The following is a 23,439-nucleotide window of genomic DNA, read 5'->3' as shown; positions in this document are numbered from 1 at the left end:
ACTGGGAGATGTGGGAGGGAGATTTTCTTTTCACTGTTAACACCCTTCATGTAACTTTTCAATTTTGTACTACACTTAAGTATACATATTCAAAAACACTATTATGAAGTTATTTCAAAAGTCAAAGATAGGATCATGGCTGCAATTAGAATACTGGCAGGAAGGGGGCGCCTGGGCGGCTCAGTCCATTGAGTGCCCAACTCTTAATTTGGCTCAGGTCATGATCCCAAGGTCGCTAAATCTAGGTGCAGGTGGGGCTCATGCTGAGCATGGAACCTGCTTGGGATTCTCTCTCTCCCTCTCCCTCTGTCCCTCTGCTGCTCGCCCAGCTTGCACATACTCTAGCTCTCTTAAAAAAAAAAAAAAAAAGAAGAAGAAGAAGAAGAATGGCAGGCAGTGAGAATGGAGAGAAACAGATTTGAAATTTAAGAAGTAGAAATGACAAGATAGGAGGACTATTAGGATTTTATAGGCTAAGAAAAAGGAATCAAAGGTGCCTGGGTGGCTCAGTCGGTTAAGTGTCTGATTCCTGATCTTGGCTCAGGTCATGATCTCATGGTTCATGGGATCCAGCCACGAGTCCAACTCTGTACTGACAGTGCGGAGCATGCTTGGGATTCTCTCTCTGCCCTCCCTCTGCTCTATCAAGTAAATAAACGTTAAAAAAAAAAAAAAGAGTCAAGAAACACTCCAAGGTTTCTAGCAAGGATAATGGTTAAGTGTCATTTATCATGATAAAAAACATCAAAGACAATGATAAATTCAGTTTGCATGTATATATATACATACATATATATACATATACACACATATATACATATATATACATGCATATATATATACGTATATATACGTATATATACATATATATACGTATATATATATGTATATATACGTATATATATATATATATATTCAGTTTAAGGTAACGTCAAGATGCCCAAATAATCAAGTGGCAGTCAAGTTTACGTGCAAGTTGGAGGCAGAGTGAGTAAAGAAGATCTAGGAACAGTCTTCTTACAAAGGAGACTGAGATGTGGTCAGACACAGAAAGAAAGCCAAAGTAATGAGATGTTAGCATTCCTTTCCAGGGATCTCAAATCTGCCTCCATCTCCCCCCTCACTCCTAAAATACAGCCTTAGTTTAAACTTAAACTGTCTTTCCTAAGATGATACCATGTATCTTGCACTGAGCACCTTCCATGCTAGGCCCAATGCCAGGTACTTTATGTAACTTTTTTTCCTAACACAAAATGCAACAACCTGCCAGAAATCTATTACCACTTCCATTTAACAGATGAGAAAGCTGAGCCTCTGAAAGATGAAATAATTTGTCCAAGCATCCCACATCTAGGTAAGTGGCAGAACCAGAATTCTATTCTAAAACCCACGTATTGCTATCTAACCATCAATACTTAACAACTAGGTTCCTTTCCCTTCCACTTTACCCTTCTGACTGTAGCCAATAATATTTCCATAAAACCTACTTCTAGTCATGCCAATTCCCCCTGATTAGAGAGGTGAATTCAATGACCTCCCAAAACATCCTAGGGCTTACAGTGACGTGGGCCTTGACATGTTCAGTTACTTCCTCCTAATCCCACTTAGACACCCTCTACCCACACTAACTATGCACAATTCCTCAAACACCATTTAACTTCATACTTCCAACTCTCGCCCTTTCCTTCCTCTTGCTAAACTTCTACTCATGTTTGATAACCAAGACCAAATTCCATCTTTATGCAGATTCCCTCACCTACTTACTTCTCTAGTCAAAATCAACTGTTCCAAAATGCTGGGAATTGTGTGGATAGTTTATCCATAATCCAAAAATTTTAATGTTTTACTGGCTCCATCGTTTCACAGCTCATAGCACTTGGCATACACCTTGATTAGTATACTTACTACAACATATGATCAGTCAGTCTGTCCATCTTTCTCCAAAGACTGCAGGGGCAGAGGCCAGGTCTTACTTGTTGCCCCAGGACTTGGCACAGTCCCTCACCACAGCAGGTCAGCAAACGTTTCATAATCAATCAAGCAAAACCAAAAGCTTTTCTAGTTCTCAGTCTGATACTTGAAATTCAAAACACTAATTTAACTACTATATCTTAAAAACTTACTATCTTAAAAATAGTTTCCCCTAAATGCATAAATGATCCAGACTCAACTAAGATTCATAAAGTTCTTAGGCAAAATTATCTCTTTTGGCTTGTATTGTGTAATATTCTATTACAAAATGCTACCACGATATTAAAATATGTCACATATATTCAGCTAAATATCTTTCTACCAGCTTCCCAAGGAACTAATTCTTTTGCACGTTAAAAAATCAAGGCTCTCAAAATATTTGCTATTAAGAAGTTATTTTTATGTGTAATAAGGGCATTGTGATTATGTTTCAGAGACAAACCTATCTATGGATTAAATGATGTGATTGATGCCTGAGATTTCCCTCAAAATAATGGGGGTGAGGGGTAAGATAGAGATGAAACAAGACTGGTCATGAGTTGAAAATAACTGAACTGGGGGCACCTGGGTGGCTCAGTCAGTTGAGTGTCTGACCCTTGATTTTGGCTCAGGTCATGATCTCGCAGTTCGTGAGTTCAAGCCCCATGTCAAGCTGTGCCCTGACAGTGCAGAGCTCGCCTGGGATTCTCTCTTTTTCTGCCCCTCTCGCACATACTCTCTCTCAAAATAAATAACCATTTAAAAAAGAAGAAGAAAATAGCTCAACTGGGTAATGCTTGGTGATAGTTAGTTGGCTACTTTTCTCTGCTTTTGAAAATACTGGAGGGGTACCTAAGTGGTTCAGTCGGTTAAGCATCCCACTTCAGCTCAGGTCAAGATCTCACAGTTCGTGAGTTCGAGCCCCACATCGGGCTCTGTGATGACAGCTCAGAACCTAGAGCCTGCTTCAGATTCTGTGTCTCCCTCTCTCTGCTCCTCCCTCCGCTCACACTCTCTTTCTGTCTCAAAAATAAATATAAGAAAAAAAAATATATATATATATATAGGAAATTTTCCCTAACAAACTTTTTTTAAAAAAGAGAAGGATGTAATGAACATAATATAATAGATCCACAGTTTGAAAACAATCCTTTATCTAAAAGGGTTTCTTCCACTGTTCTAAATTAAAATGAATTAGATGACCTTACATAAATTTCTTAACTATAACAAAGTCCAATCTTCTTCCTAAGAATAAACTTAGCAGAAGCATCTTTTATTTATTCTAACACAGACAAAATACTACCACAGACCAAACTACCAAAAAGAAAAAAAAAATACAAAAACACGTTAAGAGAACAACAGTTTTAGCAATGTAGAAAAGTAGAAAAAAGAGTAAAAGAAGAAATGGATAAAAGAAAACAAAAGTTTGTAGGAGAAAGTGGCAAACAAATAGCCCATAATCTGACTGAGAACCCTAAAACTACCTAAAGAAGGCATTACTCTCATGCTTTCAGGTTATAGTCCTTTTAATTTGGTCCTAAATGTCAATCTGGGCCAAAAGGGGCCCAAAAGTGAAATCATCAAAGAAACAGATGCTAAAGATCAAAATGAAGATTGCATGGTGACTTACCCCAAAGCCACCTAAAAGGCAAAGAAATAGGACCTAACAGGGCACATCTCTACTTCATTCATCCCTATCCCCACTTAAGGACCATCAAGCTCAGAAGTATCCCGACTTGACAAGGCCCTTACAGGTATCTCTACACACACGGTAGAATAAAACCCATTTTTAATCAACCAAAATATAACTCTAGTGTACTCACCATCAGGATGCTTATTGTATTATTTGTAAAGTAATACATGTCTAAAGAAAAAAAAAAAACAGCAGTACAGAAATCTATAAAGTGTAAAGTTTAAAATCTCCCCTCCTCCTCACCCTAGAGTCATTTGTACTCCAAGATGACCTTTCTTTAATTACTTACTATCCTTCCAAAACCTGGTCAGAGAACTTCTTAAATTGAGCTATGAAAACTCATTCAAGGATCCCAAGAACCCATACAAAGGTAAATATTACTGTAAAATGAGATCAGAGAGGGCACAGAACACACAGCAGATTGTCCTTTCAACATCTGCCAGAATGTGATTTTAAATGTTTTCCTAAACAAAATTACAAGATTCCTTGCTAATATCCAAGTCAAGAAACACCATCTCCGAAAAACACAATCAAGAAACAATCCTCATCCTGTTAATAAAAGCCATTCTACTGAGGCCCAATCTAGGGTAGAACTTTGAAACTCAATTTACAACTGCCCCAACAGTAAGCTAAGTGAAAAGGGGAGATCCAAGAAAGCACTGTTTTGCAGAAGTCATCAATGCCTGCCTACCTCCAGCACTACCCATCCAGAGAAAGAAGGCCCAGGTCATAAAAGTGCCCAGGCATGAGGAACTAGCAGATGGGGTCTTTTTTTTCCTTTTCTGGGGTCTGGTGTTCAAAGTGTATAATTTGTTGAAACGTACCTGAATACATGGAATAGACTATCTGTAAATTAGGCCAGACATCCTTTTTGCAGTGTCTCACAAATGTAAACATTTAACTCACAAGTGTAAAAATTTAATTAAATAACTTAGTTTTAAATGTCTGACAAAATGTTACATAACAGAAAGTCTCATTAAATGTTTTGTTTTGTTTTTTAATGAAACACATCAGGAGATGATGGGTCTCAAATGCTTAGTTAACTTTAACCTAGGAACTATCAGTTAACCCTACTAATCTAAAATCCAAAAGCTGTTAACTTTTTAAATGCCCAAATCAAGAATACATAGTTCAAGAACAGTTCAATCTAAAAATGAGAGACATGAGGGGGACATGAGCCAGGACAGCACTCTGCAAAGGCAATGGTTCTCCTGCCTTTACTTCAGTAAGCCCTGGAATGCGTTAGGGAGCACAAAGGGTGTTAGACGTTAAGTTTTCACGTGAAATGAATGATGGTCGAGTTAATGTAGCTTGGCTAGAAATACTATAAAGGCACCTCCACCTTTGCACAAACAGGAGGGTCTAAGAATCCACAAACGCAGGATCCCAATACTCTACACACTGTACATGTAGTCTATGAGTCCCATTCAACCCCGTGTTCCACCGCTGACCAGGTAATTCTGGAATAATGCCTGCTGCTGCTGCTGATAGATTGCTACATGTGCCTCCAATGCACCTTTCCAGCAAGGTCCTTGTTACACTACCTACAAAGACAAAGGGCTGGGACTTCACAAGCTTCCCAAACAGGTTCCTGTAACTGCTTTTGTGCCTGCTTGCTAATCGATGCTTCTATGGGTAGCAAAAAAAAAAAAAAAAAAAAAAAAAAAAAATTCCATTCTACTTGTTAAATGGACATTCAACATAACCTTTCAGGGCGCTTCACACTATTCTTCTGCCACTGATGTTCCTATGTTAGTCATCCTTATACTTATCTCATTCCTCTTAGCCTGAGTTTTCAACGCAGGCAAGGAATATCTGTTATCTTCATGTTCTCTGCACAGAAGACTTGCACTTAATGTAGAGTCCATGTTTGTTGCTCTAATGTACTGTTGACAGTATGCAAAACTGATACAATTGTATGTAAACCTTCAGTAGGAGTACATAAAACTATCAATTTCGCATTCATGAAACTCCATTAACTAGTCTACAAATAAATACATGGGGGACCCTAAATAACCTAACCACCATTCCAATTCTTAGACAATCTGGTGGTGTTTCTTAACATAAACTAGCTCTCTGGATACCACATTTCAAAAATACTGTTAATGATGTACAGTGTTATCAGTCATTAACATCAGTTTCAAAGAGCTCAAAGCATCACAATGAGTTTCAAAGTAAAAAAAAAAAAAAAAAACAACTTAAATCTGCAAAAAAAAAAAATACTGGTACTAAAGAAATAAAAACTAAATGTTACATAATCAAGTCATAATAAGACATTTTACTCTGCAGCTAGCCAAGCAGTGAACCTTCACTTTGGTTTAATACCGATGCCTCATTACTCCACTTTACCACCTAAATCACAAAAACCCAACTCTCAGGCAGTTTTTCTCAACAACCTAAAATATCTAGAGGTGGCAGTCAAATGTTCCCTAGTCATTTCAATTTATAATTGATTCTACAGAAAGAGCTATCCAGTGAGAAAGAAGGCCAGAAATTAAAAAGTACCTGTTTATATATTCCTGCGGTTCTAATTTGTGCCCAGGTATGCAAACATTTCTGTAATCTCTTACTATTATAGCTGTATTAATAGGGATGTAGCAAAATTTTAGGAAATGTGTAACAGCATGAGACTTTATCCAGGCAAACAATGACTATAATTATTTACAAGACAACTTTCCAAACTAGAAAACACTTTTTAAAAACACATCAAGTTAAAGACCTAATTTTCAAACACAAGGCATGACATTATTCTGTGGCTACTTTTGTAACACAAACACTAAACCTTCTTTAGCACTAGAAATGAATATATACCTTTAAGTGTCAGCAAACAAAACACAATATAGAATAATTCTAAACATCATCAATCTCCAAATATTATAGTATAAATAAACCATCTCTAGAACTGACCTAGTAAGTTTCCCCTACCATCTACATGCAAGCAGACCAAATGTAGGAAAATATATGCTTTAATGGATTTTAAACTACTTCTATTTCCAAAAAATGAAAAATGCTAACTATGTTAATACTAATGATCTCCTTGGAAAAATAGAACATACATTTTTTTCAACTTTTTTAATGTTTATTTTTGAGAGAGAGAGAGTGTGTGTGAGAGTGGGAGAGGGGCAGAGAGAGAGGGGGGGGACAGAGCATCCCAAGCAACTCTGCGCTGACAGCAGAGAGCCCCATGCCGGTCTCCAACACACCAACAGTGAGATCATGACTGGAGGCACAGTCAGATGCTTAAGGGACTGAGCCACCCAGGTGCCCCGAGCATATTCTAAAGGGTAAACAACCCGTAACTCCTCGGTATTCCACATAATCTTTCTACTGATTAACAGAATTATAAAAAAAGAGGTTTCAATAAAGTATACTCAGGACAAACTTACAAATGACGTAAAGATACTTCAAAATGAACAACTATGTACTTAAGCAGTTGTTCCCTGACGCAGATAAGATTCCCCAGCCCTTTAGCAATATATTACTATAAATATGCCTTATAGTACGATATTTATTCTTTCTGTATTTATGCTATATTATTACTATACATGATACTTTAACACAAATCCTTATCCAACTGAGAATAAGATGAACCCAAAAGATTTTCAAAAACGTACTAAAAACAAAATCACCACAGTTAATTTGTTAAAATGTTTCATTTCTAATTACTTTTCAGTAACTCCACTGTAATTAAAATGTAAGAATCTTGAATTATTATGTTACCAAAAGATTAATGGTCAGCATTAAAGAGCAAAGTGGTCAAGCTAATGCTGTATTTCAAGAACTCTGATTAAGCAACCACTTGCTATTAACAACCTTTTAAAGATATTTTAAAGATATTACTACAAAAATAATATACCATATTACTAATTTATTTTTTAATCCAAAATCCCAAGTATTGTATATCAAATGGCAATCATACAAACAAAAATCCTTTTAAGGACACTAATACGAATGAGTCTTACAAAAACATTCAGAGACTAAGAAATCAGCAGTTTGGACAAAGTATCCTCACACCTGGAAAAGGAACATACAAGTTTAGTGGCAAGTAAGAGACACTTTTATTAAATGTTTAAAACTTACCAAAGCTTTTATGTCAAGAGTTATCTTTTTTTAAACCTACAAATTGGAATTTAAAAACTTGAAGCCTGATCCGATAATACATATAGGAATAAAAATTTTTGAAAACAGGTAGTAATAGCTAAGTTTGTCAGAAAGAAAAAAAAAAGTTATACAAGCTGCAGACTAAATTTATGGGGGGGGGGGCAGGAGGTGAGGAGGGGTGGCAGGACAAAAATAGCAGCTAAAAAGAGAACCCTGAGAGTTATTCAATTCCATTACCTGCCTTCAGGTAAGTAGCCTGAACCAACCCCAAGAAAGAAAAGCCAACTCTTGTTTTTAAGACTTTTAGATAACATGAATTCTGAAACATAGCTCAACATTTTACACACACACACACACACACACACACACACACACAGAGGACTGTTGTTCCCCAGGACTATTCAAAAGATGGGTGAAACTGAATTAATTCAATACTTCCGACAGCAGGACCCCAGCTCATTCATTCTTTTCAGAATTCAATTCAAACACGAGGTGAGAGGTTATATAATGTCAAGCTTTACATTATACATTTCCCTAGGATGTGCAGGCTCACAAGAACTGCATGAGGTTGCAAGCATACACTCTAGAATGTTTTACTGTAACGTTAAGACTAACAAGTCTTGCCCTAAATACGTAGGACCTCACAAGCATGGAGTTACAAAGTAATAAAGAATTTTTTTTTTCAACTCAACGAAATACTTAGTAATTCAGCAGATTATTTTTTTACAAAGCCTTAATTCTTCCCCAAAACATAGTGAAACTTCACAAGTTTCTCATGTGTAGCATGTTACTGTTTTCAAACATCAAGAAAGTAATGCACACTTTCACAAAAAAATGCTTGAAAACGCTGAGTTCTTTAAAATTTAAACACAATAGTGCATAATTACTGTAGAGTCCAATACTACAGTCTGAAATCCAATCCACTGTGAATCTACTAAACACCATCGTTCTGAGACACGAAATCATCAACTAGCATTTTACACATCATCCACACAAAACATCAGATTCCGCTTATATCTTCATTACCGTAAACCAAAAGCAACAGATTTGGCCAGACTTTTCCAAATGTGTTATCTTTGCAAACAATTTTACCAACCTCCAATTAGACTGGCAATAATCACTCCAAGATAAAATAATGCTCCATTTATTTAAATATTTAATCTTGTGGAAGGACAACTCTGACAGTAGTCAATTATTTTCAACAAAATATTTTAAATACTCAAAAAATTTTCAAGGCTTTAATTATTGATGCTTAAGTCATTTCAGAGCTAGTCGCTATTCATTTTTCCAGGGATAATCTTAATGAAACCAATTAATACCTACACAGCCAAAGTTTAATTCAAGTTTTCTCTATCAGGCAAAGGCACCAGGCTTCCTGAAAAGGATTATTACTGTTTAGCTTTCTGGTCATTATCTGGGGTTGAAATCCCTTACACTTAGTTACTTTGAAACAAAAGCAGAAGTCAATTGCAGATAAAGAATTAGTGACTCCTAAACCAAACTACAGACAAAAAATGGAGGACAACTAGCTAAATTTTTTAAAAATCAACTTAAGAATAAAACGCTAGGCTTTGTCAAACTTCCTTCTCAAATGTAACAATAAGGCTAGGTGTCAAACTGAAAGCTACGGATTTCGGCTTGAAAAGAAAATGTCTAACGGATGCAACACCTATCGCACACACTCCCAAGTTTCACGGTGCCCGTTAAGGAAGCACACAAATATCACTTCGATCATATTTTGCTCCGGAGGGACCAACTGATGCGGACAGATCGAGACTCCACAGCCTTTGTTCAACAGCTTACGGTTGGGCAACTAAATGTGCTACAGGTTGATAAGCATTTACCAGGCTTACGAATGCTGCTTCCAAGCCTGAGAAAGGTACAAGAATTCTGCATGCAAATCATCTCGGACAATTTTTATTGAACACCATCGAGCTGCACACTCCGAAGGAGAGGCCTATTCATCGCTACTATTTATTTCCATGTTTACCTCTCCTCCCTCCCCCCCAACTCCCCCCCCCCCTTCACTTTCTCCTCCCACCCTGTCCCGCCATCTTGGGCCGATAGGAGCAGCCATTACTTAACTAAATGACAGTGCTAACAACTTTCCACACAAATAAACAGAGGCTGCACCCCGAATCCCCCCTGGCCTCCCCGGTCAGGCACACAGGAAACGGGACTCCAAGAAGAAAGCACATTCGCAAATAACTGCGGGGTGTGGGGGCAGAACGCCCCAAAAAAGTAAACAAGTCACCTAACTTCAGGTAGAACAGAGAGACCCATCGGGATGCATGTCAACAGCCCAATGCAAACTCTTCGCCGCCCTAAACTACGTGCAACTTCCCCCTTCTGGGAGCAGGGACGCAGGAGAGCCCAAAACGTTTGGTGCACAGTAGACGTTACGAACAGCCTGCGTGGAGGGAAAGAATGAAACCCACGGGAGGCAAGGAAGTCGGAAATTGAGGAGGGGGGGGGGGGACATCTGCACACATTTACGCTGCCCTGACGCTACACCGGCACCCCGGGGGCTCATCGGGCTACCTCCAAAGAGCCGCAAAATGAGAGGCGCTTTCGTGCACCCAGTGGAGCTCGGCCCCAAAGCGCTGCTGCCCCGGTTCCTCCGGCTACGAGAAGAGAGGGCGATTTCGCAAGGGTGCGAGCGAGGTATCCGGGGGTTGGGGGGGTTGGGGGGTGGGAGGGAGGGAGAGCAAAGGCAGGAAATAGTTTTCCGGAAGCCCCTCGGCCATCGTTCGCGGCCACAATGAACGCCGGCCGGGCGGCGGGGCCCGGGGCGAGCGGGGCGCCGGCCGGGGAAGACGGTGTCCGCGCTCCGGCCCGCGGCTGCCTTACCTTGCCCAGTAGGGCCTTCGTCCTGGCGCCATCTTCATGAAACCTCACGAACCCGAAAAGGCGGCTGCGGGGAGAGACACACGCGGCGCGTTAGGGCTCCGGGAACGCCACCGACCCACCCCTGCCCGCGCCCGAGGCCCCGGCGGCGGCTCCGGCGCGGAGAGCGCCGAGCCGAGGTGCCCGCCCCGCCGCCGCCGGAGGCGAGCGGCGCTCGGGCCTCCCCGGAGAGCGGCGCCAGCCCGTCCGGAGCCGACCGGGCGGGTGACGGCGGCCCGTACCTGTCCAGTCCGCCGAGCGCCTCCCTCTCCTCGGCTGTCAGGCTGGGGGACGCCTCCTCGCTCTCGCCGCTCGCTTTTCCCGCCGCCATTTTCTTTTCCTCATCACCGAAAGCGGCGGCGGCAGCGGCGGCGGTAGCGAGCGACACTCCGCAGGATTTCATGGAAACGCAGCGAATTCACAACTCCAACGCCGACACCCCCCCCCGGGCCGGGGCCCGCAACGACGCCCCCAATCTCCGCGCGGGACCGGCACACCAACTTTATCGCCGCCTCCTCCTCCGCCGCGGGCGGCAGCGACGAAAAATCCCAACGCGGCGGCGGCGAAGGCGGCGGCGGCAGGGGCTGCGGAGCCCCCGGGTCGGCAGCGGCGGCGGCTCGGCTGTAGGGTCACATCGCGGGGGCGGGCGGGGGGCAGCCACAGGCGGGGACGGCGGGAACGGCCGGAGCGCGCGGGGCTGGGGGACAGGGGGGGGATTCGTTGGAGACACAAACTTCCCCGGCACCAGCACAAAGTTGTTGTAATTGTGTCACACAGCGAACCCCACGCCGCCGCCGTGACCCCCCCTCCGCGCCCGGCCGGCGCCACCAATCGGCGCCGCCCGCTCGCCTCACGTGACCTTTGTTGACTCACGTCAGCCGTGGCTCCACTCAACTTGCTAGCTGCCGAGCCCCGCCCACCGAGGCCGCCACCGTCGGGGAGCGGGACGCAGGCCAATTCTGGCCGGTGGTTGGCTGCTGCGCCCGTCTGTCGTGGGGGAAGGGTTGTCGCCGAGAGGCAGCAAGCGGTTAGGTTGTGCTCGTTAAATACACTGGGGCAGAGAATGGAGGGTCCGGGCCGTGTCACCTCGGGAGCCGCGGCGGGCTCGGGAGGGGGAGGGGAGCGGTAAGGAAGGGCGAGGTCCGGCACCGCCCGCGGCGGGCGTGAGCAGTGAGTGAGGACGCCATGGTCGGCCTCTGCCTGCCGGAGAGCTGGGTGGTGGGCCCAGACCCACGGCCCGGGCAGTCCCGCGCTCCGGGGGGTCCCGGGGCCTCGCCGGGCCTGGTAAGGGTCGCGGCGCACGGCCCCTGACCTCCGCCCTCCGAAGAAGGCACACACTTTTGGCACCGCTGGAAATAATGGCCTCCGCGAGGAGCGCGCTCCGGGAGCGGCTGCTGGCCCAAGCCGGGCGGCACGGGCGCCGCCCAAGGCCGGGCCTGCGCTCCGGGCCCCCGATCCCCTTGCTCGCGCCGAAAGTGAAGGGGGAAAAGCCTCCTGACCCCCGGCCGGAGGGAAGGAAGAGTCGCCCACGGGGTCTGGCTCGCCGATCACGGCTCCCCACCGCCCAAGGTCTGTTGGCGGCACTTTGGGGCCAAGTTTCCATGCTACCCGCGTTTTGTCGGTAGTTCACTATAGTATCGTAAGAAAAACAATGACAGGTGTTGAGCTGGACCTCCAGAATGTTGGTTTCTTGTGACTGTGATCTCGGGGTGGGGGGGTGGGGTCCTTCGTGGAAGAGTTGGGGCTGCTTGTGGACAGGCCTAAGAGAAGACATAGTTAAGATCCTCAACACAGCTTGCAGCCCAGAAAAGCCTTTTCTACCCCCACACAACATGCCTTAGACAACAATAACACTTTCTTGTTCTGGCCGTGTCTTAGATGCAAATCAAAGTCACTAGTCTAGTTTTCAATCCCAGGTGTAATTGGGAGAAAAAGAAAACATGCCTTCGGTCCATTACTCTTTCCAAAAGACAGGTCTCATATAATAGATCCGTTACAGGGCACACCTCCAGTCTTCAGAGATTGGGAAGTATTAATTAATCGACTTACGAAGACAAGATTTCCTTTATTAACATGGATTCTTGTAGATTTTTCATAACCAATAGACAAGATAGATTTAACTTGGATTTCAAAATATAAGGAAGACAATTCCGCGCTGACTCAGTAATCCTAGCAGTATTCAGCGAGAAGCTATAGAAATCCCAACTGATTTTGCACACAGACACGGTTTTAAATTGTTCCCCTGAGACCAGTAACTAGACTAACAAACTGTGGTTTCATATAGATTATATTTCATGTTTAATTACTTTCTCTGCAACACCTCTTCCATTCTTCACGGTGTTCCGTTTTATTTGAACGAATATAGAGAGCTGAATGTTTTCTACAGCTAAATTAACGTGCATTGTTAACTTTGTCACAAACACAACCTTCCAGTCCTGGGAGATTTTGACACCACGATCTTCTCCCCACACACACTTAGACTTGCACGGTCAGAGAGAAAATTCAGCCACCATTTGGCCATATTCCTGGAGTTGGCCATTCTTGACTGAGGCGCTTAAGAATTATAAGGCTACCCACCCCAAACCGCTCAAAACCGTTCCCACCACATAATCGTTAGGAGGTAATAGCAGCAGAATTGCACCGAGTGGATGCAGTGGGGTGGTGTTGGAGTCAGGAGGTCCTGGATTTGAATCCTTACTGCGCAGGCTGTGTGACCTTGGGAAACTTCCTTCTCCTCTAAGCCGGAACTATATGTCTAATCCAACTACAGATCTCCATCCTCCATTATGCTGCACGAGACCATTTTTATACATAACATCAATCTCCATACACTATGTAATTTTTTTAGAACTGGAGCGGTTTATAATTTGTATACACAATAGGTAGGTATGAAGCCTCCAAGGTTTCGGTCCTCGCTGGAGAGAGAAATGGTAAAGTGAGATAAATGACTTTGTAATTATTTCTCTGCAAAGTGAATCCGAAAACCCATCTGGAAGGCAGAGCCGTTGAGCCAGAGGAGCATGAACTGTGAAACCGGACAGACCTAGGTTTGAATCCTAACTCTACCACTTGCTAGCTGGCTGACCTTACACAAGTTAGTCTCGTGTGAGCTTCAGTGCTCTCCTCTGTGAGCGGGGCGGGGGAATCGATCCCCTTTACAACATTATTTTGAATATGAATTTCCATGAGGTAGGTAGAGTGCCAGATACATAATATCCACTCAAAGACCTCAAAAAAAAAAAAAAAAAAAAAAGTTGGAACTTCTAAGATCCTTTGTAGCTTTCACATTCTGGGTTCATGTACCGGTCACCGTTCTACCAATCACTGCCTCCTTATCACTCCCCAACCTCCCCATAAACCCAACACATAGTTTTAATCCACTTTTTACTGAAGGCATATAATCCCAACATTGCTACCTCGCTTCTTTATTCCAAAATTCAACCTCATATCGCTTATTACTGACTCTTATTTCATAACTGTAACAGAATACACCGGGAGCTGGAGGAAATAATGTGAGTTTACCCAGGTGATATGACTAATATATGCATAGATAAATCAACATTTGAAAATTATATAAGTTTGTGTCATGCTGAGTCCGATTATGGGTTAATTAGTGCACAATCTGTAGTTAATACTTCTGTGAATACCATCAATTAATATCAGAGAAGAAGCCCTTTCAATTATAGGAAGGTAAATTTAATTCATTTTTGAACAACTGAATACTTAACCCGAAGCATTTAGGAACATGTAGTTTATTTATAATGTTAATGTCACATAACCCGTACAGATAGAAAGTCACACAACACAGTCCTGATTTATCTAGTCTTATAATTAGAACCATGCTTTTTTTATATCAAAAAAAAAATGTATTTACCAGCTCTTCCCACACTCGCCAGTGTCATAAAGATTACCCAACTGATATCCAAACACATTGATGACAAAAGTAAATAAGAGTAAGGGTTGAGGGGAGATAGAAGGCCAAATAGAGACAGACTTTCAGTCATTACAAAAGCTTCAGTTGTCAGGGCACCTGGGTGGCTCAGTTGGTTAAGCACCCGACTCCTGGTTTCGGATCCAGTCATGATCTCGCAGCGCGAGGGTTCGAGCCCCAGGTGGGGTTCTGTGCTGACCGTGCAGCGCCTACTCGGGATTCCTCTCTCCCTCTCTCTCTGCCCCTCCCCTGCCGGCACTCTTGCTCTCCCTCAAAATAAATAAACGTTTTTAAAAATTTGTTTAAAAACCAGTTGTCAAAATCGTTTTGAGACTTCTAAATGAAGTCAAGACCACCCACAGCCACCAGGAACCCAGACTTCTACCCTCACCAGGCTGTAATGAGGCACCTCAAATCCCTACCACCACCCCAATCCAGCAGAAAGGAAGAATCCCTACCCCTCCCTGCTGGGTTGGTGTGACAGGAAGCCTACTGCCCAGTGGTGACGGCACCCTCGTGGTGTCAGCGGAAGCAACGTGGGGGGCACTAATGAGGCACTCCCATACCTCCCAGCCAAGGTGGTATCAGTGGGGGCCCAATGGGGGTGTCAGAACTCCCATTCATATCTAGAAGTAACAAGATCTTCCCCCTCCACCAGTCAGCCAAGGCTGAGCGGGGAACCCGGACTTCTTTCACCCCTACCTGATAGTAATAAGACAGTGCTTTCCCTTACCCCACCAGAGTGATGCCAGAAGAGGCCTGCTAAAACAGAAGATTTGGATAAGATCCAGAGCCGCCTAATCCCCAAGATGTCCAAGTTTCAATCAAAAATCCATACCAGGGCGCCTGGGTGGCTCAGTCGGTTAAGTGTCCAACTTCCGCTCAGGTCATGATCTCGAGCTCTGCATTGGGCTCTGTGCTGACAGCTCGGAGCCTGGAGCCCGCTTCGGATTCTGTGTCTCCCTCTCTCTCTGCCCCTCCCTGCTTGTGCTCTGTCTCTCTCTCAAAAATAAATAAAATTAAAAAAAAAAAATCCTTCATACCGAGAACCGGGATCATTGGAGCTTAGTTAGAAAATACAGTCAACAGATGTGAACGCTGAGGTGCATCAGATGTTCCAATTATCTGACAAGGGTTTTAATTTTTTTTTAATAGTTCTTTTTGAGAGAGAGAGGGCACACAGGCACGTGAGCACAAGTAGGGGAGGGGCAGAGAGAGAGGGAGACAGAGAACCCCAAGCAGGCTCCACACTGTCAGTGCAGAGCCCAACACGGAGCTCGAACTCATGAATTGTGAGATCACGACCTGAGCTGAAATCAAGAGTCAGATGCTCAACGGACTGAGCCAACCAAGTGCCCCTCTGACAAGAACTTGAAAGCAACCATCATGAAAATGTTTCAGTGAGCAATTATGAACCCATTTGAAACAAATGAAAAACCGGAAAGTTACGGCAGAGAATAGGAAGTTTCAGCAAAGAAATAGGAGATACAAAGAAGAACCAAATGGAAATTTTAGAACTGCAAAATACAGTAACCAAAATTAAAAACCCAACATATGGGCTCAACCTCAGAATGGAAGGAATAAAGAAAAGCATCAGTGAACTTCAAGACAGAACAATAGAAATTACCCAGTCCGAACAACAGAGAGAAAATACACTGAAAAAAATAAGAAAGCCTCAAGGATCTGTGGGACCATAAAAAAAGATATAGCATTTGTGTTCATCAGAGTCCCAGAAGGAGCAGAGAAAAAGGTTGGGGCCCAAAAAGTATGCAAAGAAATAATGGCTGAAAACTTCCCAAATTGGCATGGTCCCTGTCCTGAGTCCTTACTCAGAGAGTTGTATAAATAAATTCTATACTATTAAATAAGATCCAGAGTCTCCTAATACCCAAAATGATGAGTGCTATAAGCTTTGCCCAAATTTCTGTGGATGTTCATAGGAGAGGCATCTTTATCCGCTTAGAAGGACCAGAGAAAGCTCCTAGAAAATACAAGATGGATTAACGGGAACTAGAGGGTAGTGTAGGGGTGTGTGTGTTCTAGGCAGAGGCAGCAATATATCTGCAAAAGCACATGAGAGTTCTGATACATTCAAGAAGTGGAGTATGGCTATGACCAAAAAGGTAAGGAAAGAACTGGGAGTTGAAGTTGGAAAATTCAAAAGGGCATACTAAAGAATCACACCAATGGTTATGGTTACTTTGGGCACAGAAACAGTAACCGTAGCTTTGCTATTGGTGTTAATGCTGTGCGTTAAACAGAAGATCTCTGGGGCGCTTGGGTGGCTTAGTTGGTTAAGCGGCCGCCTTTGGCTCAGGTCATGATCCCACGGTTCAGAGGTTTGAGTCCCAGCTCAGAGCCCCCTTCAGATCCTCTGTCCACCCTCTCTCTCTGTCCCTCCCCTATGTTCTCTCTCTCTCTCTCTCTCTCTCTCTCTCTCTCTCTCTCTCTCTCTGTCTCAAAAATAAATACACGTTTAAAAAAATAAAGAAACATAAGATTTCCTTTCACCTGGGCTCAGCAGCTGCCACAAACCTCGACGACTGTTGGCTAACCAACTGGTCTAGCCCTTTTGCTAGACCAGGGGTCAGAAAACTAGAAGCCACAGGCCAAAACCAGCCTGCCGCCTTTATGGCCATTTCATCATACGTTAAAATTATATGCGATCCAAATTTGGATGTCCATAAATGAAGTTTTATTAGGACACAGTCATGCTCACTCATTTATGTACTATCTGTGGCTACTTTCACAAAAACACAGAGTTGGATAGGTGCAACAGACAATGTATGTGGTAGTCTCATCACTTCCCACTGCTGCTTAGTGCCCTATAAATCACAGTGCTGCTGTCATAGCTTGGCAGTTCTTCAAGTGCCACGCGTATGACACCATCACATTTTTTTATGACCGATACATGTCTATCATGCCGAAGCAAGAAAAAAGAGAAAAATGGACTTCAACGATCACGCCTTAAAGGCACAGTGGCGTGTGGATGGTTTGGTTACACATTTCGTGGCAAAATATTTGTCATCTATGTCGACATTATGAGGCTACACCCGCCACGATATTCCCAATCGATAGGAAAGCAACAGTACGAACAATTAAGAGTATTTAAAACACTATTTCATCCCAGCAGAATTCCTTCACCAAAGTAAAACATGAAAATGAGGGGCGCCTGGGTGGCGCAGTCGGTTAAGCGTCCGACTTCAGCCAGGTCACGATCTCGCGGTCCGCGAGTTCGAGCCCCGCGTCAGGCTCTGGGCTGATGGCTCAGAGCCTGGAGCCTGTTTCCGATTCTGTGTCTCCCTTTCTCTCTGCCCCTCCCCCGTTCATGCTCTGTCTCTCTCTGTCCAAAAAATAAATAAAAAAACGTTGAAAAAAAAATGTTTAAAAAACATGAAAATGAGACTGCAACCAGAGTCATTTTCTGAGTGGCTCATTTCTTAGCCAAACAAGGAAAGCTACTTAATTGAATTGTATTCGATGGCACCAGCCAAAGTAATGTGTCCACAGAAAATACATGTAAGGCTATTAACCTTTCAGCTAGAACAGGCACTTGAATTGTTGAGGACACGGGGAGCAACATCGACAGTCAACTAAGAAACAAGGTGATTACCGGAGTAGGTTTCCTTGGCTCTTCTTGAGTTAACGGAGAATCCTGATGCTACTCCGTCGTTGTTTATTGGAGGAGTCAATGCCTTGGTGGAAGTGACTGAAGAATTGGCCTCAGCTTTCAAAGAAGCTGGAAAGCACTGATGCGGTACAACATGAAGTGGAACCTGCTAAGATGTGTTACGATCGGCGGTAGTAAAAAGACGTGTGAAGCAGAGAAACGCTTATTTGAGCAAATTGCAAAGTCTGTGAAAATGCAAGGTGTTTAGACCCTATGCCACTCGTATTCTTTTTTTTTTTTTTAAGTTTATTTACTTATTTTGAGGTGGGGAGGGGCAGAGAGAGAGGGAACAAGAATCCCAAGCAGGCTAACAGTGCGGGGCTTGAACTCACTAACCATGGGATCATGACCTGAGCCAAAATCAAGAGTTGGACGCTTAACCGACTGAGCCACCCAGGTGCCCCCACTCATTGTATTGTTCATCAGTAATTACTTTGTGATAATATTTGAATTTATCATGTGTTATTTTTTTTAAGTTTACTTATTTATTTTGAGAGAGAGAGAGTACAAACAGGGGAGGACCAGTGAGAGAGAGAGAATCCCAAGCAGGCTCTGCACTGACAGCACGGAGCCCCAGTGCAGGGCTTGAACTCACAAAACGTGAGATCATGACCTGAGCTGAAACCAAGAGTCAGACACTTAACTGACTGAGGCACCCATGTGTTATTTAACCAGTAGTGTCCATGGTAACTTCATTCACATTCATGGACTTAACCATCATCAGTTCCATGATGTTTTATCATAAGTACAAACTGAGGGGTACCTGGCTGGCTCAGTCGATGGAGCATGTGACTCTTGATCTCAGGACTGTGAGTTCAAGCTCCATGTTGGGCATGGAGCCTACTTAAAATTTAGCAATTAAAATAAAACATCTAAAAGAAAAAGAAAGAAGTAAAACCTGAATGTCCTGACTTGCCCTACCACATAGCAGTTGAATGTCTTAGCAGTGGCAAAGTTCTATTGTGACTCTCTTGAGCTCAAGTCTAAACTTGAAAGTTTTTCAATGAGGAGAACAGCCTCCAACCACTATTATCAAACTATGAATGGCTTTGGAAGTTAGCTTTTGCTGGAAGCTTGATAATCTGTCTCAATGAACTTCACCAATTCCAAGGTAAAACAACACTTATACACGAAGCTAACAACAGTGAAGTCACTTTGGTGACGACCAACATTGCCTAAGTTACAAGTAACGTCAAGCCACTTTCTATATTTCCATGCTATCAAAACTTAAACTAAGAAGCAAATTATCTATTCCTATACAAATTTGCAGCATATGTATTTTCTGAGTTCAAACTACAGTTCCAAGTGACCTTCCTCAAGACCTCAATGCAAGTGCAAAGGAGATTTCTGTATTGCAAAATTCATTTAACTGTACAATTGAGTAGCTTCTACCTAACCATCCCACTTGGAAGTGATTAACTGGCAGTGTAATGACTTACAAAAAGGCAAATATCAAGAGAAAAATCTAATAGAATTATATAAGTGCCTTCCATGCAATGAACATGCTCTGTTAAAATCATATGCACATGGATATTTGCAAACTCACTTGATAGAAGGTAGTAATTTTGAATCTTAAGCAAAATGTATTCCAAAAACAAAGAATCCCATTTTTCTCAGTAGTAGACCTGTATTGCCAAAACCTACTCAATTATCACTATTAGATTTTTAATTTCATCCATAAAATATTTGTGGAGATTTATTTTTCCTCTGGCTATAGAAGTACCTACATAATATCTGTGATCTTGCCTCTTGACCTGCAAAATCTAAAATACTTACTATCTGGTCCTCTATAGGAAAAGTTTGCCAACCTCTGGCCTAATTAATTGATTCCATGGGGCTTCCAGTTAAAAATGATGTATTATACATTGCTCTTTGTTCCCAAGTGCATCCTGTCCTAACTTCTCACAAAAATCCCCTGAATTCACATTAAAAAAAAAAAAAAAAAAAAAAAAAAAAAAAAAAAAACCAAGACAGGATTTCAGGATATCAAAGACTAAAACTGACAGGTAATCTAAGACGTGGATCTGGGTAAAATTGATGTTAATTATGAGATAGATGGTCCTAAATGGCTGGATTAAGAAAATCACAATCATGGTTTACCTTGGCTTCATTTCTTCAAAGACGTTGACTGAAAAAGGTAGGAAAGCCACTTCTTTAAGTCCCACATTCTATCCCCTGATGACCCACCATCATCTGTCTCCCCACTCGCAGACTTGGTGCGTAAACCAACAAGAGATGACAGTTTCTCTATCCTTGAACGTTGCTCACCAGAATACTGATCCCTACACCCACCTCCACTCCATATCCTCTAGACTCCTCTATTTCCTATTTATGTAGGCGGAAAGATAAAACCAGGGGGCAGGAAACCAGATAGAGATTGGGAGGAAAAGGGAGGAGACTTACATTTAAGGAAGTGCCGTCCTCATAACCATGGCCAGCTTCTTGGGAGTGCGACCTGAGCAGGCGCACGGGGCCCCATAAGAAGGGCCTTGCACTTGGTTTCATGCTCCGCTGTTACCATCTTGAAATTCTTAATTTTTGAGCGTAAATTAGAGGTACAAAAGGTGAAGTTACACTATGTGGACATTAGCGTGCTCTCCAGCGAAAGACAGGAGATGGAGATTTCATCACTACTCCCATAAATAGATGGTGGATCCGAGGGTAACCAGCTCAATTGCCTGTAAGCAGATACAGAGCCCACAGAAAACTTTGTTTTATTTGAGAGCAAGGAGAATAATCAGCACGGAGCTATGAGAAGAGCATGACATCTAGAAAAATCAGAGAAAATCAGAGAAAATGAGGACTCTTCTTCACTATAATCCAAAAGGAAATTTCAGAAACCTGTTGACAATTTTTTTTTAAATCTTATTTAGTTTTGAGACAGAGAGAGTGCATGTGGGAGAGGGGCAGAGAGAGAGAGGGAGAGACCGAATCCCAAGCAGGCTCCAAACTGTCAGCGCAGAGCCCAACACAGGGTTCACACTCACGAACCATGAGATCATGACCCGAGCCGAAACCAAGGGTCAGACGCTTAACCGACTGAGTCACCCAGGTGCCCCCCAACCTGTTGATATTCTTAAAGCTTCTGTAGAAAAAAAAAAAAGAAACGGAAGGAATGAAGAGGCGGGACTGAGATGAAAATCCAACAGGATGTGATGGAAAGACAGACAGGGGGAGAAAAATGAGCAAGTGGCCGATGAAAGCAGAAACAAAATTGAAGTACACACTGGAGACAGTAAAAAGGAAAATTCATCCGGCAGAAAAGTAAATTTGGTGTTAAGAACAAAGCTGATGCGAAGAAATTGAATGGACAGACAGACAGACAGAGATGGAAACAATGAAAGGGGACACACAGCTGGACCCATTATGGCAAAATGGGCTAATATAAAAAGTAATAAGTAAGCTACGATATTAAGGTATCTGCAATTGTCGAGGTCAAAAAAATGAAATCAGATTGCCCAGATAAAAACAAATGTCTGCCTGACAGTTTCAGAGAGAAAAATTGGTGACCCCAAAATGTAATATATATCTGAGCCGTCTTTTTTTTTTTTAGCTTATCTATTTATTTTAAGAGAGACAGCATGAGTGGGGGAGGGGCCGAGAGAGAGAGAGAGAGAGAGAGAGAATCCGAAGCAGGCCTCGCACTGTCAGCACAGGGCCCAATGCAGGGCTCTAACTCACGAAGCAGTGAGATCATGACGTGAGTGAAACCAAGAGTCGGACGCTTAACCGACTGAGCCACTCAGGAGCCCCTGAGTCATCTTTCAGTAAAGATCTCAGAAAGGGGCACTTGGGTGGCTCAGTCAGTTAAGCACCCGACTCTCGATCTCAGCTCTTGATCTCAAGTCGATCTCAAGCCCAGCGTGGAGCTTACTTAAAAATAAATGAATGAATGAAAAATAAAAAATAAACTTAAAAAGAGATTTCAGAAAAACACTCTCTGCTATTTAAGGCATAATAAAATATATGAGGGGATCATCTAATTATAAAACTAAATCTGATCTTTCATCCATTTTGAGTTTATTGGTGTAAGAAAGTGGTCCAGTTTCATTCTGCTGCATGTTGCTGTCCAGTTCTCCCAGCACCTTTTGCTAAAGCTACTGTCTTTTTTCCACGGGATACTCTTTCCTGCTTTGTCAATGATTCGTTGGCCATACATTTGTGGGTCCAATTCTGGGTTCTCTATTCTATTCCATTGGTCTTTGTGTCTGTTTTTGTGCCAATACCATGCTGTCTTGATGATGACAGCTTTGTACTAGAGGCTAAAGTCCGGGATTGTGATGCCTCCCGCTTTGGTTTTATTAACAAAACTAAAAGGCAACCGGCAGAATGGGAGAAGATATTTGCAAATGACATATCAGATAAATAGTTAGTATTCAAAATCTATGAAGAACTTACCAAACGCAACACCCAAAGAACAAATAATCCAGGGAAGAAATGGGCAGAAGACATGAATGGACACTTTTCCAAAGAAGACATCCAAATGGCCCACAGACACATGAAAAGATGCTCAACATCACTCATCATCAGGCAAATACAAATCAAAACCACAATGAGATACCACCTCACACCGGTCAGAGTGGCTAAAATGAACAACTCAGGAAACAACAGATGTCGGCGAGGATGCAGAGAAAGAGGAACCCTTTTGCACTGTTGGTGGGAATGCAAACTGGTACAGCTGCTCTGGAAAACAGTGTGGAGGTTCTTCAAAAAATTAAAAATAGAACTACCCTACAACTACTAGGAATTTATCCAAAGGCTACAGGAGTGCTGATTCATAGGGGCACATGTACCCCCAGTGTTTATAGCAGCACTTTGAACAATAGCCAAATCATGGAAAGAGCCAGATGTCCATCAGCTGATGAACAGATAACGATGTGGTTTATATATACAATGGAATACTACTTGGCAATGAGAAAGAATGAAATCCTGCCATTTACAGCAATGTGGATGGAACTGGAGGGTGTTATGCTAAGTGAAATAAGTCAGTCAGAGAAAGACCGATATCGTATGTCTTCACTCATAGGTGGAACTTGAGAAACTCAACAGAAGACCATGGAGGAAGGGAAGGGGAAAAAATAGTTACAAACAAAGAGGGAGGCAAACCCATAAGTGACTCTTAAACACAGAGAACAAACTGAGGGTTGATGGGAGGGGTGGAGGAGAGGGGAAATGGGTGATGGGCATTGAGGAGGGTGCTTGTTGGGA

General features: G+C 42.8%; 1 protein-coding gene across 8 annotated transcripts in view; it reads right to left on the bottom strand.

The window, feature by feature from the left end:
• The window catches only part of KDM6A (lysine demethylase 6A), a 209,113-nt gene extending 197,938 nt beyond the window's left edge, over positions 1 to 11,175 (bottom strand). For 5 of the 8 annotated variants that reach the window (XM_023249060.2, XM_023249061.2, XM_023249063.2 and 2 more), the window contains exons 1-2: positions 10,873 to 11,174; positions 10,595 to 10,658 (exon numbers count right to left, since the gene is read on the bottom strand). In XM_023249060.2, the coding sequence (XP_023104828.1) occupies positions 10,595 to 10,658; positions 10,873 to 11,033 (225 nt within the window). In that variant the 5' untranslated portion in view covers positions 11,034 to 11,174. Of the gene's footprint in view, positions 1 to 10,594; positions 10,659 to 10,872 lie in introns of all 8 variants that reach the window. The other 3 variants (XM_023249064.2, XM_023249066.2, XR_006593056.1) reach the window with 2 other exon arrangements.
• Positions 11,176 to 23,439: the final 12,264 nt, after the last annotated feature.

The sequence above is a fragment of the Felis catus genome, chromosome X (assembly GCF_018350175.1).
Source record: "Felis catus isolate Fca126 chromosome X, F.catus_Fca126_mat1.0, whole genome shotgun sequence".
NCBI lineage: Eukaryota > Metazoa > Chordata > Mammalia > Carnivora > Felidae > Felis > Felis catus.
The sequence above is the reverse complement of the archived record's forward strand: the minus strand, read 5'-3'. Positions and strand labels throughout refer to the sequence as shown.